Source organism: Mycteria americana, chromosome 1, assembly GCF_035582795.1.
Source record: "Mycteria americana isolate JAX WOST 10 ecotype Jacksonville Zoo and Gardens chromosome 1, USCA_MyAme_1.0, whole genome shotgun sequence".
NCBI classification, from domain to species: domain Eukaryota; kingdom Metazoa; phylum Chordata; class Aves; order Ciconiiformes; family Ciconiidae; genus Mycteria; species Mycteria americana.
This window is the reverse complement of record NC_134365.1, coordinates 145,294,020-145,311,681: the sequence shown is the minus strand read 5'-3', so window position 1 is coordinate 145,311,681 and position 17,662 is coordinate 145,294,020. Positions and strand designations below refer to the sequence as shown.

General features: G+C 41.6%; 1 protein-coding gene across 1 annotated transcript; it reads right to left on the bottom strand.

The window, feature by feature from the left end:
* Window positions 1-4,729: 4,729 nt before the first annotated feature.
* LOC142419641 (arylsulfatase D-like) lies at window positions 4,730-14,329 on the bottom strand. Its single transcript, XM_075522815.1, has 9 exons — window positions 14,244-14,329; window positions 12,847-12,968; window positions 11,759-11,881; window positions 9,830-10,253; window positions 8,778-8,914; window positions 8,430-8,564; window positions 6,406-6,568; window positions 5,614-5,735; window positions 4,730-5,153 (listed from the first exon to the last, which is right to left on the bottom strand). Exons 1-9 carry the CDS (start codon window positions 14,327-14,329, stop codon window positions 4,786-4,788), a joined length of 1,680 nt encoding a protein of 559 aa, XP_075378930.1. The 3' UTR covers window positions 4,730-4,785.
* Window positions 14,330-17,662: the final 3,333 nt, after the last annotated feature.

The window sequence follows — 17,662 nt, the reverse complement described above, 5'->3', positions numbered from 1 at the left end:
TGCATTAATTCCAGGCGGAGTACAAAGTCCTTATTCTTGAAATACTGGCACAACATGGCTACTACCTTTGCTGTATTCCCTATCCAGTTAATGCTGTGCGGATTTGTATTAAGCCTGTCGCTGCTCTATTTCAGTGCCTCAAAAGAATTGCTATAAATAATAACACCACAGCACTTGGAGCCCCGGGGTTTTGTCTTTCCCGCTCTACTTTTCCAGCCTGCCAGGCAGGATAACAGGACTAGCTTGTCCTTCCCCTTTTCTTCTGTCATGTTGTTTTTTCTTCTTCGTTGTATTTTCAGGAAAGATAGACCTACCTGTGCTGAAGCTATTAATTGCACTTTCTTCCCCCACCCGCAAGAACTGAAAGTTTAGTATCCCCCCCCTTCTTTCAGAACTTAACTCTGTTGTAATACACTTTACCCTTCAAAAGGTCTTAAGCAATTCCTTAGAGGAGCTCTCATCTATTCATTTGTTGACATTTCAGTTTTCCGAGTTACTTGAATACAGTGAATGCTGAATTTAACACTGTGTTCTAGATAAGTCAGTAGGAGTCAGTGAGGTGGAGGGATGAAGCAGCTTAAACTATGAGATTTGTATAATACACAGCAGGGATAATCATGGTTGGAAGCAGTTTTTTATTTGCTGACCTCCTTGTACTTATGACTATACTCAGTCATTTTGTAAGATACAAGTTTTCAAATTGGGCTACTTTTACGCACACCTCTTTGACTATACTACTTATTTTGTATGATTACTTAACAGCTTGTGATGCTTCTGGTGCAAAGGTGATGCTTGAAAAAAATAGTATTTCTCAAAAATTACGTTATGCCTTGGGAAAGGTGAATCTTTAAAAGTTGCCAATAACATAAGTATCAATTTCCACCTGTCTTTGGTCCAAATTATGACTAAACTTTTCTTTCAGCCTTTCTAGACTGTTTACATCTTTCTCACCATGTGATCACTACTGAAGATGTGCCCATGCTGCTGCTGGCATGCCTTAAAAAACCAAACCAAACCAAACCAAACCAAACCAAACCAAACCAAACCAAACCCCTCAAACCCCCCAAATCCCCATACCTTTAATTTTTTCCCTGATAACAAAACACTATCTGGAAGCGGAGGAGGCATTCTGCTAGTACAGACCTCGCACCCTGTTCCTCACCACTACATTAGTGACCCAATACAGAGGTAACAGCTGTGATTACTTATTGTCTTCAACAGAACTAAGCTTTAAACCAAGACCTCTTTTTTTTTTTTTTTTTTAACAAAAAAGAGCTTTGTAACAATGAAGCAGAAAGGAGATGATTTTTATCTCTGCGTTCTGAGCCCTGCAGTATTTCCTTCTCTTCAGCGAACTGGTTTTGCACTGTGCCTGAGCACAGGAAGCTGTTGTTTACTCACTGCTGCATACAGGCAAATTCTCTGCCAGCAAAATCTCAATTTTTAAGTCATTGTGTGCTTTATACTGCCACTTTCTATCTGGCTTTTCACACAGGTCTGAGTGCCAAAAGCAAACACTGGCATTCATGTAGTCCCTTCTACCTTTGACAAGTTTTCAGAGTGAACTTATAGTAGTGAAGAACATAAATACTGAAATGACACAAACAGAAATTTGTAAAATTGTTTCTATGTCACACTTCTGAAAAAAGGCTAAGACATAAAAACAAAATCATTAATCAACTAAACTGGCTGAGCAAGTAAAACATTTGCAGGGGTGTTCCTATGTGGGGGGACACGACACGGGACGACACCACCAACAAAAATCAAACTAAAATAATCTGTTTCTATTTACTCACTTCAGTCCCCAAGTTCTTCGGAGTTCTAGCAGCATGTTTATAATAAACTCTGATTTCATCCACTCCTGCAAAAACCCCAGTCATTAATACAATTCAAAGCCCTAAAATCTCTGCAATTTCACTGCAAACTTCAGTGCAAAGTCATGTCTCCTTTGAAAGTCTGGCTAGGGTCACACCACTGCAGGATTTTTGTTTTATGTATTTGTTTGTTGGTTTGGCTTTTTGGGTTTGGTTTTTTTTTTTTTTTTTAACTAGTATTCATAAGACCCCTTTATACAAGTTGTAGTTTGTAAAACTGTATATACTGCTACCAAATATTTTTGAGCATTACTTCCAATATGACTCTCAAATGAACCTTGTTTTTCTGGAACTGACATTGAAACAGTGCAAGCTATTAATCCAAAACATTTTTTATTGGCATCTTATATTCAATAAAATTGCTGTTTGCCAAATTAGTATGCACCAAGACCTCTTTCTGAAGAGCAAAATGCTTCTCTCTGTTTTGCAACTGTTGCACAGTCATACTGGACTTTAACATTTTGTACTTCGTACTGTTTGTGATATATGTTATTGTTGTCCAGCTAAGCTGCAGATCTGTTCAAAAAGCTATTCACAACTTGAGGACGATCCCTCACTAAATCAGATTCACTCTGTCTCAGGTGTTGCTCAACATCTCAAGATTACTGCTGTGCTGGTTTTGGCTGGGGTAGAGTTAACTTTCTTCATTAGCTACTACCTAGCATGGGGCTATGTTTTGGATTTGTGCTGGAAACAGCGTTGATAACACAGGGATGTTTTAGTTACTGCTGAGCAGTGCTTACACAGAGCCAAGGCCTTTTCTGCTTCTCACCCCACCCCACCAGCGAGGAGGCTGGGGGGGCACAAGAAGCTGGGAGGGGACACGGCTGGGACAGCTGACCCCAACTCACCAAAGGGCTATTCCACACCATATGATGTCATGCTCAGCATATACAGCTGGGGGAAGAAGAAGGAAGGGGGGGACATTCAGAGTGATGGCGTTTGTCTTCCCAAGTAACCATTACGCGTGACGGAGCCCTGCTTTCCTGGAGATGGCTGAACACCTGCCTGCCCATGGGAAGGAGTGAATGAATTCCTTGCTTTGCTTTGCTTGTGTGCGCAGCTTTTGCTTTCCCTATTAAACTGTCTTTATCTCAACCCACGAGTGTTCTCACTTTTACTCTTCTGATTCTCTCCCCCATCCCACCAGCGGGGAGTGAGCGAGCGGCTGGGTGGTGCTTAGTTGCCGGCTGGGGTTAAACCACGACAGTCCTTTTTGGCGCCCAGCGTGAGGCTTGAAGGGTTTGAGATAACGACAGATTTGATTGTAATGTGCTAGATCAAATCTATAGCTGTTATTGCTGTTCAGCTATTAATCGGCAGGCTCCTGTGCTTGCCATGGGGCTCGCTTGCCTTACTGTATATTAGAATCCAGTGCTCGTTAGTGGCTGCTTTTTGCTTTTGCTGCTTGCTGTACTGCTGTACTGCTGATCATCTGACTCTGCTGTGCCGGGGAACATTTTGATAACAGCAATGGCCATGCACTGGGCTGGCAGATGGCCAGGGCATTGCTGCTGTTTCTGTGCTGCTGTACTGGACAGGCTGGAACTCCAGCCTGAACTGGAGTCGAAGGGACTGTGACCTGTGGGTGAGTCCACACAGGAGCAGGACACCTCAAGGCGTCTGTGGCCATGGATGAGTCCGTGCCAGAGCAGATACATCTCAAAGCATCTGTGGCTGTGGTTATTGTCTGTGCCACAGCAGGTATACCTCTGAAGGGATTGTGGCCCAAGGATAAGTCCACACTGGAGAAGGTACACCTCGAAGCATTTATGGCTGTAGATAAGTCCATGCTGCAGCAGGTACACCTTGAAGCATCAGCGGCTGTTCATGAGGTCATGCTGGAGCACCTCAAAGCATGTGGCCATGGATAAGCCCACAACAGAACAGGTACAGCCCTGGAGGGACTGCAGCCATGAGTAAGGCCATGTTGGAGCAGGTTTACTTCTGAAGGGACTGTGGCTGTGGCTAATGCCATGCTGGAGCAGGTACATCTCTGAAGGCTTTGTGGCCCATGGAGAAGGCCATGCTGGAACAGGTGCACCTCAAAGTGACTGTGGCTGTGGATGAGTCTATGCTGACCCCAACTGACATCCCACACCCTATGACATCATGCTCAGCATATACAGCTGGGGAAGAAGGAGGGAGGGGGGGACATTCGGAGTGACGGCATTTGTCTTCCCAAGTAACCATTACGCATGATGGAGCCCTGCTTTCCTGGAGATGGCTGAACACCTGCCTGCCCATGGGAAAGAGTGAATGAATTCCTTGTTCTGCTTTGTTTGCATATGCAGCTTTTGCTTTCCCTATTAAACTGTCTTTATCTCAACCCATGAGTTTTCTCACTTTTACCCTTCCAATTCTCTCCCCCATCCCACCAGGGGGGAGGGAGCGAGCAGCTGGGTGGGGCTTAGCTGCTGTCTGGGGTTAAACCGTGACACTGAAGAGGTAACAGAGGAGTACAGGAAGCAATAATGACACACACTATTATGTTTGGATAGAGTACAACCATGATTTGTGGACTGTAGGGGCACAACTGCAAAGATATCGAGTTCTCTTTAGTCTAGTATTTCTTACTGCTGCCTGCTCAGCACCATAGACTAGGCTCTCTGCAGAGTTTTCAATTCGTCTTCCTTGAGCAGGCATAAATTAGGCCGAGTTTAGGCATGTAGCTCTACAGCCCTCTCTTACACACAAATCTGCAAAACCAGCCTCCATTCAAGCCCTTTAGCACACCAGACAGGATTTCCTTAGACCTTTGGCTAGTGGTGAAGAATGAAGAGGAAAATCACATTCCTTTTCTTTATTTTCATCCACTTTGCTTCCCAGAGAGAGAAAGGACACAGTTATTTTCTGAAAGCTTTGTCAGCAGAGGACTCAGTGCCACAGGACATGTTAGTAGACATCCATCTCACAAACTTTGTGTGCTGCCACCTTCTTTATCACACCAACAGAATGGGAAGGTCCCACAGCACGGCTGCAGCCATGGCTTCCACACAACATTGTACAAGGAGAGCTGCTCTGGGACTGGAGTCAGCGTCCTGCGATGCTCTTCTATGGCTCTTCCAATCTTCCTTATTACAGCGTCAAAGAGGGGCTCAGTGTCAGCTGACAGAGGTTTGGCTTCAGAAGGGTCTCGCGAGAGATCAAACAGCAACGGAGGGTCATGATGGGTCACGCCTTCCCCAAAACATGGGCAAATTCCTTTTCCATAACAAGCCCCAGCCCCGGGTGGATGGAAGATGGGGGTCACATAATGAGCCTTCCAGATGGCTCCACCTGGCAGGAAAGAAATCTTATGGCAGAACTACAAGACAATATAGGAAAATGGAAAGTGTCTTCAAGCAATAGGAGTACCGCTTTTTACTAAGGACACCTCTTCCCGCACACCCCGACACCCCCATCACCACAAATCAGATTCTCTGTGTGAAGTACTGACTTTGAAGATGGAAAACACTAGAAATATGAAGAAAACCACATTAAATTTCCAGTGTAGTAGTAGACAGCCTGTACTCCCACCCCACTTCCTATAGGTTTGTTGCTTACAAATATTTCTTTGCTGTAAGACATGTCCAGCTAGCCAGAGTCACTGGTATGTCATGCACAACAATTTCAAGAATCTCAGACATCAGTACTGATAAACACCCATCATGCAATAAATTTGTCAATTAGCAAGACAGCTACCAAGAGGAGAAAACTCATGTTTTGCAGTTACCACGGAACAAACATTTATACTTACTGTCCTTTTGGTGCCACCGCACTGCATGCAAGTAGGACCCACAATAGTGAAACAGGAACTCGTGCTCCGACTTCTGAGCTCTTCCTTGCAGTAAAGGCACCAAGTTTCGTCCATCAATCACCCTAATGTAATGGGGAGAAGCGTATTCAGGCAGGGGCGAACCTGACAGTGAACTGCATACTTATCACTGCCTTTGCATTGGCTGCACCAGATCTTGAGACAGCATACAGAATAATTTGGTCATAGATTTAGAGCAGCCAGCAGACTACCAAGCCAATATTTAAATCCCTAGATAATTTTTTTTTTTTTTAATAGCTGGGTCAACTCATTCCATTTAACAATAGGTAAAAAACATTTAGAGCTTGGTCTAGCGGGAAAAAAGTAATTTATTCAGGAAATCAATACCAATCTCATAATTGTTTACATTTAGCAATTTTGAAAGGAGCTTAAAGAAATCTGTTGAGGAAGGATGGGTTTAATGACTTTAGGAGGTATTTGTAAGTGTCCATAAGTCAAGTCAGTTAGTACCAAAACAACCTCAGCCACCAATTCTTTCCTGAATGAGGCTGAACCTGGGTTTGAAACTAGGACCTGGTCTTTGGCAGGAACAACTCCTCTGGCCATGAGCACACCTGTGGGCATATCTGGGAGAGTTTGTTCACTAGTTTAAAATCTCAGACCAGGCTTGAGGCTAAGCAATATTTGTGGGATCTCCCAGGATGATAAGAAACACAGTAAATTGTTAGTAGTTAGCTCTCCTATCAATCCCTCCTGTTGAAAACATCTCCATACCTGTCCTGTGGCAATATTCCTCCAGCTAGATGAACAACTGTGGGATAAATATCCATAAGACTCGTAGGTTCATCAATAACTGTGCCTGCAGGTAACACTCCTGGCCACCTAAATACTCCTGGCACACGGATCCCTCCTTCCCAGCCTCCCATGCCTTTTCCACCTGCAGTGAAATGAATCAGCATATGGCAGTTCAGAGGCAAACACAAACCTCTTCATTGGCTTGTTGCATTTTAATGTACAGAAAAAGATGCAGTAATACACTGCTTATCCAACAGATTTGACTCTTCGTTTGCATTGGACTTCACATACTTTAGAAGGCCTCAAAATGTGACATATAACTCATCCAAACCCTGAAAGATAGGGGGAGGCAATCTCTATTTTAACTTTTGACCACAGGTGAAGGTAGGAATAATAAATCTACCTTTGAAAACCTATGTTCAGCAACAGTACAACAGCTTCAGCCTTCTGTTATCCTCCATTTCATGGGTTGCCTGCATTCCCTTGTGTTACTGAAGAGCTTCCCAGCAAAAGAAAAGAGGAGGAACTGGAAGAACTCACAAGACTGAAGAAATACTTGCAATTCTCTTTAAACCTACACAAGACTTACTAATTAGTATCCTATTTTAATAAACAGCTATAAAAAAATTTCTTCTCTTTATAGCCATGGATTCCCTTCAAAATATGTGTCCTTAACACTTATATTTCCATATGCCTTATGCATCTCTTCCTTTTTTGAAATCGAGATTTGGACCCGGCTCTCCCAATGCTTAATGCAACATCTCAACTCCAAAAAAAAAAATCTGAAGCTATGAAATTGTACCACATACACTTTACTTCAAATGGCAGGAAAACACCTTTTTTCAACTTGTTACTAACAGAAACTAACCTAATAAAGCATCCTGATGCTGGGTGTATGAAGACAATATTTACCTAACTCCCAAAGCTGAAACCTATTTTAATTCATATATTCAATAAAGAAAAACATTGTCTTTGTTAGATCCCATCAGGCTTATGAATCAGTCTTATCATCCACAAAGAGAAGCACTTTCTTAAGCAAAAGCATGGAGTGAGATGGAGCATGAACAGACTAACTGAAAGCCCTCCCCTTTCATAAGGGCCAGCAACCTCCATTGCTCAGCAGCAGAGCATCCACCTCATGGGAGCCTAAATTCCATGTCTTTGACCTCTGCTGTGCCCTGTGGAGTGGCTCAAGAAGGTTCTGAAATGGAAGAAACCTGTTTTAGGAAAATAAAAACATCAAAAGTTTGGGCAAGAGGTGGATGCTTCACTGGTGATAACAGAGCCTAAGCCCTGACACACATTGTCACACATTCATGACAGCTCACAGGATGAGGTGGTCTGATGACACAGGGCTGTTGGGGTAGGTGGGAGAAAATGCAATGAATGCATATTCGTTTGGCTTGAAAAAGCCACTGCACTGCTCAGCAGGCTGAAGAATGAGTCACAGCAGAAAGGGACGAGCAGGAGGTAAAGAGTGAGATCTTCTTAGACTACCAAGGCCATTTGGATTTTATGCCAATCACTGATTTCAGGTGCAATAAAAGCATACGGGGAATAAATTGTTGCTGCAAGTCATGACACAATGTGCCTTTACTCTATTCTGTATTGATTAGCTGGGCAGCAATGATTTCTGGAACATAATGAGAAAAAGAAACAAGTAAATCAGGCAACAGTCCTATTGTGGAGAGGGGGGTGGCAGGGGGAGAAAGAGAGGGAGAGAATTCAATATAGGGAACTATCATGTTTTTTCCAGCACCTTTTACTTGAGAACACCACATAATTTACAGGTATCAAGCTAGACAATACTTTTGTCAAGGAGATGTGTAATAATGCTTGCACTTTACTGAAAGAAAAGGTGACTTTAAGATTAAAGTACCTCTGTATGTCACCTACATTTCAAGCTAAAAATGCAGCTCATTCCAGCCTTGATAGCTTCAGCCAGGCAAATTCATTACGTTTCTGATTCTAACGTTCATGTAAAGTCATAGTGGTTTTCATACCTTTATAAATACCATTCCAGCCACCTAGCTGGGCAGATCCGTGCTGAGCCTCCAAGTGTCCTCCATGATCAGAGGCAAAGTATGTGAATGTATGATTTTTCAAACCTTCTTTGTCAAGCGAATCCAGAATTTTGCCTTAAATTTAAGAAGAGAGACAGCAAGGTTCCCATTAACCAATTAGAAAGATCAAACCACATTTATAAAGTTTCAATAATAATCTTTTGCAATGCCCTGTAAGAAGTTTTTAATAGCTTAGATTTCTGTCAGTATTTTTGCCTTATTAGTTTTCCTGCTTTAAAATACATAGGTGTATGTGTCCAAAACAAATCCTTCATGAAGAATACTTACCCACCATCCAGTCCATTTCTTCTACATTGTCTCCATATAAACCATGACGGCTCTTCCCAAGAAATTTTGCCGTGGTAAAGAGGGGGGTGTGAACATGTAAAAAGGAAACAAAGAGGAGGAACGGTCCATGCCTGTTTCTTAAAAACAAACCAAAAATAAAAATAATTTTTGACGTGTGTTTGGAATATTTTGAAAGGTTTCATAGTCATCCTTCCACAGACACAGACGTTGAGTCTAGACAGTACCCAGATGTAGTGCATCCTCATTGATCACAGTTGACGGTTTTCTTTTTGCATGAAGTATGGGCAAGAAAGATCATTTTCAGCCAGATTATTTTCAAATTCCCATGTGTAAACAGGTTGGCATTTGCACAGTGCTTAAATGAATCAGATGCCTAACTCTGATGCCTTTTTAATTAAATGCAACTGGATACAGTCTCATATTTACTTTAATATTCATGTGGCTTTTCTAAGATGGCCACGTACAATTTTCAATATATTTGTTTTCACAAACGTTAAGAAAATCATAGTTACTTTCCCTGTTTTACAGAAAGACACTTGATGCACAGAAATATTATAGAAGGCTGTGCAGGCAGAACTTGAATCTAGAAAATGAATGATCTTACTTGGCTTCCTTCTCAATCCATAAAAATAGATTTAAAGTGTTCTGAGATTTTCACATTAAATAATTTTGTGTATCACATTTTATCTCGGTGTTTTGTAGGGTTTATGAAAAAGAGCACGAATGAGGCTTGTAGAGTGAAGTGTAAAAATTAGCTGGTTAATTTTGGAGCAAATATAGTAATTACAGATTGCAGGGCATAGTGAGGTGGTCATGTATCATTTGGTTAAAATCCATCTCATTTACTGTAGCTTCCAATGCGAGACAGTTGCAATTAAAATTTAAGTGCATTGGGTTTCTAAATAGAGAACTTGGATATGAGTTTCAAAGCAGCTATCATGATACAACTATAGTTACTGGAGAAAAATACTCTATTCCAAGTGCCCAGAACATCCTGGCCCCTTTGAAGAAAACTACAGACAATCATTTACCTTTTGATAAATGACACTGCCTCCTTCAGCATGAGGGAAGCAGTCCTCTCTAACCTCATCGGCTGCTCAGTGACATCGTGGTTCCTCATCAGGATACAGTTCCAATACTGCACAAAGCCGTAACTGGAGTACCAAGAAATGAAGAAAAGGCCGCCCACCAAAGTAAAACAGGCAATTATCTTCCAGCGGATGGAAATCAGACCAGTCAGTTTTCCAGCAGTGAGAGTGAGCACAGCAAGTGTAATCATCTGACTGTAAAGCCAAAGCTTAGCTTGAAGGGCTACATCCAGCTCTGGAGGTTTGTTTTCTTGACAGTTGTTTAGAAGTGTGAAAGGCATACCATAAAAGTAGTCAAACCCATGATTTAGAGGATGATGACAATGGTCATTGAAGGATTCACAGTTTACACCTTGGTGCCACTTTCCTGAAGGTTTTAAAGCATGAAAGAAATTAGAACATTAAGGTAGACAACTCAAAAGGAGCCCAAGGTAGCATCGTCAGCATCTGTTTGGGAATTAGGCAAGTCACTCCATTTTTCAACAGAGTATCAACACATGCTCCTCATGCACAAGGGTGCTGGGTGAAACCAGTGCCTGATCAGGTGAATGTCACACCATAATGGGTGATCCCCAAATGGATGTGCCAAAACCAGAGAAATCTGCAAGATGCATGGCTACAGGTGACATAAGGATGAGACTTCATTACCTTTCAATGAGGATCAGGGAATTAAGGTACTCTAACTCACTGGCTGCTTTAATACATTCCCTTCCTAACTTTCAATTGTTTACTTGCAACTTCATTTTAACATAATGTTACAAATTTACTGGAAGATACAGTAAACTTTTGGCCAGTGTTAACAGATATCTTGATCACCAGACTCAGGAAGATGATTTCTCGGGCATGTCCTGACTCCATGTGAAAAGGGGAAAAGGCTGTAACCAACTTTTCACTCTATCCCTGTCCAGAATAGAGCAAGTAGACAGAAGCTGTTGTCTGCTTAGAAAACGTGCTGGATCAAAGGACCCCGAGGTTTGCTGGGTTATGCGATTGCCAAGTAATTACGGCCTCAGCCAGGAAGACAACAGTTCATTAGCTCGTGATTCAATGCAGTCACATCTATTTCCAGACTTGGAGATGACAATGAATTTGGCACAGCTGGCCCCAAACCCCCTGGCTTTAAGGGACACAGTGCTTACCCTACCGACCCATTTATATGAAGGGATCCATTGCGGGACTGCCTGTCACTTGACAGTAATAAAAGCGAATGGAAAGAAAAAGAGAGACTTTGCCAGTTGATTTTAGAGATATTTGGCAAAAGAATGATGAATCTTGAAACTGTTGAGGTCTGACCAAAGTCACAGACAGGAAGGTGCTCTGGGGCAGTGCTTCCCTGACACCTTTGCATTTTGGCTTCATCTGAGGAAACAGCCACCATATCGTGCCTCTTTGGGACGTCACAACATCATCTGCGAGACACTTGTGCTTCACCTTCTCCTCTGTGGGTACAAACTTTGTTCCTTTCTTTCCCTATCCTCTTTTGTTTCTCTGCCTCTTGCCTCCTAAAAGCAGACGAAATACTTAAAGGCATTGTTTTGTTTGGAAAAATCTCTACATTAACAAAACTCTCTCAGTGGACCAACCGTTGAAAAATCTTAGGCCAAGTGAAATAAATACTTACCCATTAGAATCATGAGACAGTTTTTAATTCTTCCCATTTCAGGTGCCCTATACAGGCATTCGCATTGTCTTAAAACTCTTTAGCCTGCAGTATTTTTAGTTGTCTTGCATATAAGAGGGGTTTTCCCCCTCAGCCTTTTGGAGAGGCTTCATATCTGTGACTGACTGACCATTTTGGGCAAATATAGTCCCTAAATTCCCTTCATATAACTAGTTCATTCTTCAAGGTCACATGAAGACATTTCCCCTTACCTATCAGTCCAGTGGTATAGCCTTGTTGCTGTAGCAGCCTGGCAAAAGTAGTTTCATTAGCAGGGAGCCCTCCTGACCCGGCGTTCCACTGCAGTGCTCGGTACCCGTTGCTGGACGCCATTCCTGACAGAAGGAGCTCTGGTCATTCCTGCGAGCCTTTCACTCTCTGCCAGCAGAGGCTGGGCTGCTCCTGCCATCCTCTGCATCAGGAGCTCAACCTGAAGCCCACAGAGTTCCTCACAAGACATAAAAGCGAGCACATCTCGTAGGCAGTCCCATCAGTGTGTCTAAGTACTTTAGGTAGTCAAGAGTTATATTTCAAAGCAAATACTGCTTGGCACCAGTTTTACCATCAAACTGAAGTAAATCACTGGTGACAGTATATAGTAGGTTTTATTTTCTGCCTTTCTGAGTAACTGTGATAATTTAGTCTCTCTGCTCTTCATCTAAAATGAGAGAACAGTTGCATTTCCCTGGCCCAGGGGGATGTTGTATCACGTTAGAGGAGATACGGTTCGCACAACACACACTGATTTTGCACTTGGCTCTCAAAGCAGGCATCTCATTTTCAAAATTTTCTCACCTAGTGATAGTTGGATATCTATGAACACCTCCATAAAACACCTTAGGTAGGTGGGGAATGGATGCAGCACTCTATTTTTCACTGGAGTTTTGTGACTTTCTGCACTTTGTTGACAATGAACTCTCCCATGTCTCTCGGGAGCCCCGTCTCAAGCCCTTACCTCTAACCATCACCGTCAAGAGGAATTCCATCAGTTTGCCCTAGGCTGTGTTGCAGTAAGGAAATGACAGATATTACTGCCGCTGGCATTTCTCCATCCCTATCTATTTTCATCATATAGAGTTCCCACATCCTATAAAGTCAGGCTAAAGATCTGTCAGCTGGTAAGGCAGCGGTTCCCATTTGCTTCCCATTCAGAAGTTACTTATAGAACATCTGAGCCTCTAGCAGTGTATCTTCTATCTCAGGTTGAGGAAATACCTGAATTCTCCTTTTCCAATACTTACTGGCTATTGTAGTACCTCAGCACCCTACACAGATATTTGTAATTCAAAATGGGACCAACCTGATCTAATGGGGTATCTGCCAGTGAGAAAAGCTGCTCTGCTCGGAGTGCAAAGCGGAGCTGCAGCGATGTGCTGAGTAAGTTTCACTCCTTCTCTTGCCAGGCGGTCAATGTTCGGGGTCCTAAAAAACAGTTTCAAGTTTAATAGAAGCAAGGTAATTTGAAACTTATTTTAATAAATTGCCAAGAAGAACTAGAGCTTTTAAACAGTTCCTTAAAAAAAAACAACAAACTCCCCCCCCCCAAAGAAAACCAAAAAACCTCTTCTTTACATGCTCCAGGACTGATACAGTAACAAGTTTGATACAGTGGGTGAAGTAGGTTGTAGCCATTGGAGAATCCATTCTTGGGACACAGCCACAGAGTGCATTTGGCAACGCTGAAAAGAAACCTAGGCATTGTTGGTACTGTTTAGTTTGAAAAGAAAACTGAAATGGAAAGACCTATCTAAGAAAGGCTGATATTTTTCTCTTCCAGTACTTCCAATAGATCACTTCTGCCAGCACATTTGGACCCTAAATTTCAGAGTTCATTGAGCCAGAGAATCTCCCAGGGCGTCTGGAGCTCTTGGAACCAAGACTTTCTGTTCCACATTTTTAACATGTGCTATTTGTGTCATAATATGGTGATATCTTTACATAGTTACATTTGTATCAGAGCCTAGCTCTCCCAGAAGAATGGACTACACCACCACAGAGTGAAGAGTGCCTTCACCACCAGCAGAGAAGGACAATGGAGTTCCACAAGCACATTCCCATTTCTCTGCACAACCCCACCAGCATCATGTGAGGGAGATACACCCAGAGCATGCCAACAAAACATCTGTGCTCCCCTTGAAGGACATGAGTTGAATATTGTAAGATGTGCTCCCAATGCCCATTCAGTTCTGCTTTGCCATTTTATTTTTGAAGGAATGTAATCACTAGTTTTGAAGGCACATAATCACATAATAAATTACGTGGGTCAGTCCACATGAGTCTGGATCAGAGTTTTTTGGTGGAGACGGCAAGCAAGTGGATGAGGGATTCTGGAAAAGCACTGGGTGGATAGAGTAAGGCTTAACTATGAATGAAAAGGAACGAAGAAATTAATGCATGAGAAGGAGAGAAAACAGTAACCGTAATACTAAAACAAGTGGCTGGAGAGTTAGCAAATGGAGGAGAGGGTGGGAGGAATTCCCAGAAAGAACTTAAAAAACAAAATGAAAATACGTTTTTTTTTTTCTTTCACTGCACGGTGTTTACTTAGGCCCCAATCCTATGTGCATATATGCAAGTACTTAAATACACAATTACTAGAGGCTTGGATTAAGAACATTTCTTAATTTATAATTAGTCTTAATTAGCCAGGATAGGTGTTCTATAGTGTTAAATATGTTGTACTGAGAGATCTTTTACCTTATGGTATTGTTCCCATAACAACCTATATCTCCAATTCCAAGGTCATCAGCCAGAAACAGAAGTATATTGGGTTTAGAGTCCATAGCTGCACTCAAGCCAAACGTGTTCCAGAGTAAACATGAAGTCAGTGCCGTTAGGAGGTACCTCCTGAAACACAACAAAATAGCTTTTTAGATACCTGACTTGTAAGGGTTGGAGACTGACGGGAGCCCTCTGGCAGCAGATCTGAAGCATGAAACACAAAACAGTGGGAAACTTTTGTTTCCCAGCCCCAGTTTCAGTGGGAAGAAGGAGGACAGAGTTATACTGGTTCCATTTCTTCCATCTCTACCACCTAGATCACTCTAGTCAGAGAGGCAGCAGTAGCCTTTCTACAGCCCAAGAAGCAAGGACATAAGTGAAGGCTGTAATCTTATTCATTTGGCCCAGGATTTTTCATCTTGAATCAGTTGCATAGATTTCAAAATGTATCAAAAACTTCAAAGAGTGGAGAAAAATTAGTGTTTCTAAGTTTCATAAATTCTATGAAAATTCAGGTTATGTTCCAAAGTCACTCTGGCATTTTCTGAGTATCTTGTCTCCAGTGAATAAAGCAGTTTTTACATTTGGAAGTGGAAAAACCTAGACAAATTCTCCCCTCCAACTCAAGAACACTTGAACTTGAAGCCATCTCCTCTACCACCATTCTAAGATGCCACCCAGGCCCCATACCAGCGTCAACTATATTTAATATCTGCAGAAAACAGAATTTACATTTTTACATATACATACCATACTTTTTATATAAATATGCCTAGAACATTTGAACCTATGTGTTCCTCCAAGTAAGTATTGCTGATAAATAGTCTTAAAACCTAATCCTGGATTGATTTTTCAGTTGGACAGAGTGATCATTGCAATACGTACTAATTTTGCAGGACATGGGGCAGCAGCAACGCTCTAGCACAGACTGGGAAAGCTCCTGCAAATCATTCCAGGATTTGCAGTTTTGGTGTGAAGATCTTGTATACAAAAATATGGTTTTGATTGAACAAGTAACCATCACCTCTAACAGGCAAACACAACACACAGGACTTGCTGTAAACATGACTATGAACTCCCAGTTGTAAATAAGTAACCAGTGGCTATGGGGATTTAACCATCCAAGAGCAAAGTTCCAGCTGGGTTTTTTTGTACATTCTACTACTAAGTTACAACAGCAATTTGCAGAGTTGTGGTGAAAGCTTGTGCTAGAAGCACTGTGGGCAATTTCCATCTCTGTGCTTGGATTACTCATTTTAAGGAAAGGAGAATTTTCCATTTGCCAATGTCGCATTTCCTAAGAGTTACAGGGCATTATACTGGTATAACGAATCCTTTCAGAGCACTAATACCTTCAGTCAGAGCTGCAGGGAGAAGGTCTCTAAATGACCCTGGAAATACACAGCCCCCAACAGCCCATTTCAGTCACTTGGGCATTCTTCTTTCCAAGCTGGGGACAACAGTAGTGCTCCCCACCTCTTTCTGTTACATTGAAGAAAGGAAAAGAAAAAAAAAAAAGCAAATGATGAAATCTGCTTTTATTGATGTCTGCAGCCCCATCCTAGCACTTTGTTTTCTCATGATGTTAAGTGCTGGATATTTGCCGATCCCTGTAGTAATCTTACTTGTGGATTAAGATAGGGTCAAGGACAAATTCCACCTCAGGTAAGCTACTGCTTATAGTTACAAGTCCGTATCCTAAATTGTTATGTAGCATTAGTGTACATTATAAAATAACCATGCTTAGAGCTTAAAGTGATCATCTTTCAGCAATACATGGAGGAAGAGTGCAAGTGCTTAGTTACTAAACACCGATATATCTTGAAAGCAATAGTGTTGAAAGAAAGTAGAACATAAAACATGCATATAGATACATATGTGTATATATATATATAAAGCCTTTCAGAATTACCTAGAAAGCTATTCCGGAAATGATAATGTTAAAGGCATAGGCAGAGACTTCCACTTGGGAGACAGATGTCATTGTTTAAAAACATGAAGACCTTAAATATTTATGTAGTTAAGATGGTCCTAAAAATCATTTGGCAGCTAGTATTACTAAGTGATTTTACATCATCTGCTTAATGAATCAGGTAACTGCAAAACATTAGGAAAATACAGGCCACTATTTATGTAACTTTTATTTACAAGACTTAATATGGATTTACACCATAGTTGAGCTCCCATAGCTTTATTGACAATGATTTTCTGAGGACAGGTTAGAAACCATTAGCACAGGCAATCAAATGTTGAAAAAAAAAAAAACCCTACTAAACTATAAAATTTGGTGCCTGTACTTGCCTTAGAATTATTTTCTAAGGTGATACTGCTGTGCTTAGTGCATACCTAGACAATTCCAGCATTATGACATTATAGCATCCTTCTGTTCAAGAAATGTGCTCCTCCTCCAAGATTTCACAGGGAATTTCTATCTGTATAAGAGCCTGGCACCTTGGACTACTTCTCTATGGGCTTGTACAAAGGGAGAGACAACTTTAGAACAGTGTGGGGCTTACAGTCTGGGTTGGGAGGAATTAAAAAAAAAAAAAAAGTACAGGTGGGAGAGAACAATTATGACATGATTTTTAATGGAGTTGAATTTCTTAAGTGGAGATGAGGAAGGGAACACCAAAGACTTAAAGCAAATGAAGAATCAGGAAAAGTGATTCATTTGAGCCCAGGGTTGCTTGGGAATAAAAGGTGTGTCAATTCAAACAATGCAATTTTAATTCTGTGAAGTAGAAACAAATACATGCAGGGAGGACCCAGAAATCTGTTCACCTGAATAGAATGGCAGCAATGGCTGTGCAAGGTAGCGGTGCGATCATCTCCTGGTAGGCAGCGGTCCTGAAAATAAGTTAAGCTTACAGTAAGCAACAAATTGAGCACAGTCACCAGTGTGATGTTGGAGGGAAGAAAGAACTCAATCAATCCTTGTATCTCTTTACAAAAGAGGGACTAGTGAGATTATTTTACCTCAAAGACATGAGTACCGAAGGGATCAAACTGTGTGCTGACGAAAAGTGGACTATTTTCAAAGTGAAGTTTGAGAACTGGAGGGGGGGAAGAAGACCCCATATAAACGATTCAAGAGTGGGAAAAGATGTTTTATTTTGAGAGAACAAGAGCTCAATCAAAAGCAAGACAGCAAGAGATGAATTAGTGCATAAATTCATGGGGAGAAGACACAGGTCTTGGAAAGCTCATCAATTTTGCTGAGACAGAGCCAGTATTTGGGAAGTGAAGTCAGACAAATAGAGCATGCATTTTCTGCAAGCAAGGCAATTTATTATTCAATCATGTTTCCAAGTGCAATATAATCATGATTGTGTACCTTAAGCAGAAGAAAGAAAAGTATTGTAAAGAAACACAAGTTATGGGACTCCCCATAACGG

Bases quoted from the DNA above. Each gene is read 5' to 3' on its own strand.
- LOC142419641 (XM_075522815.1), bottom strand. From the start codon at position 14,329: ATGGACTCTAAACCCAATATACTTCTGTTTCTGGCTGATGACCTTGGA. The intron at 5,736-6,405 runs GTATGGAGATGT...CCATTACATTAG, and splicing joins GGAATATTGCCACAGGACAG to GGTGATTGATGGACGAAACT. The intron at 5,154-5,613 runs GTAAGTATAAAT...CTTTCCTGCCAG, and splicing joins GCGGTGGCACCAAAAGGACA to GTGGAGCCATCTGGAAGGCT.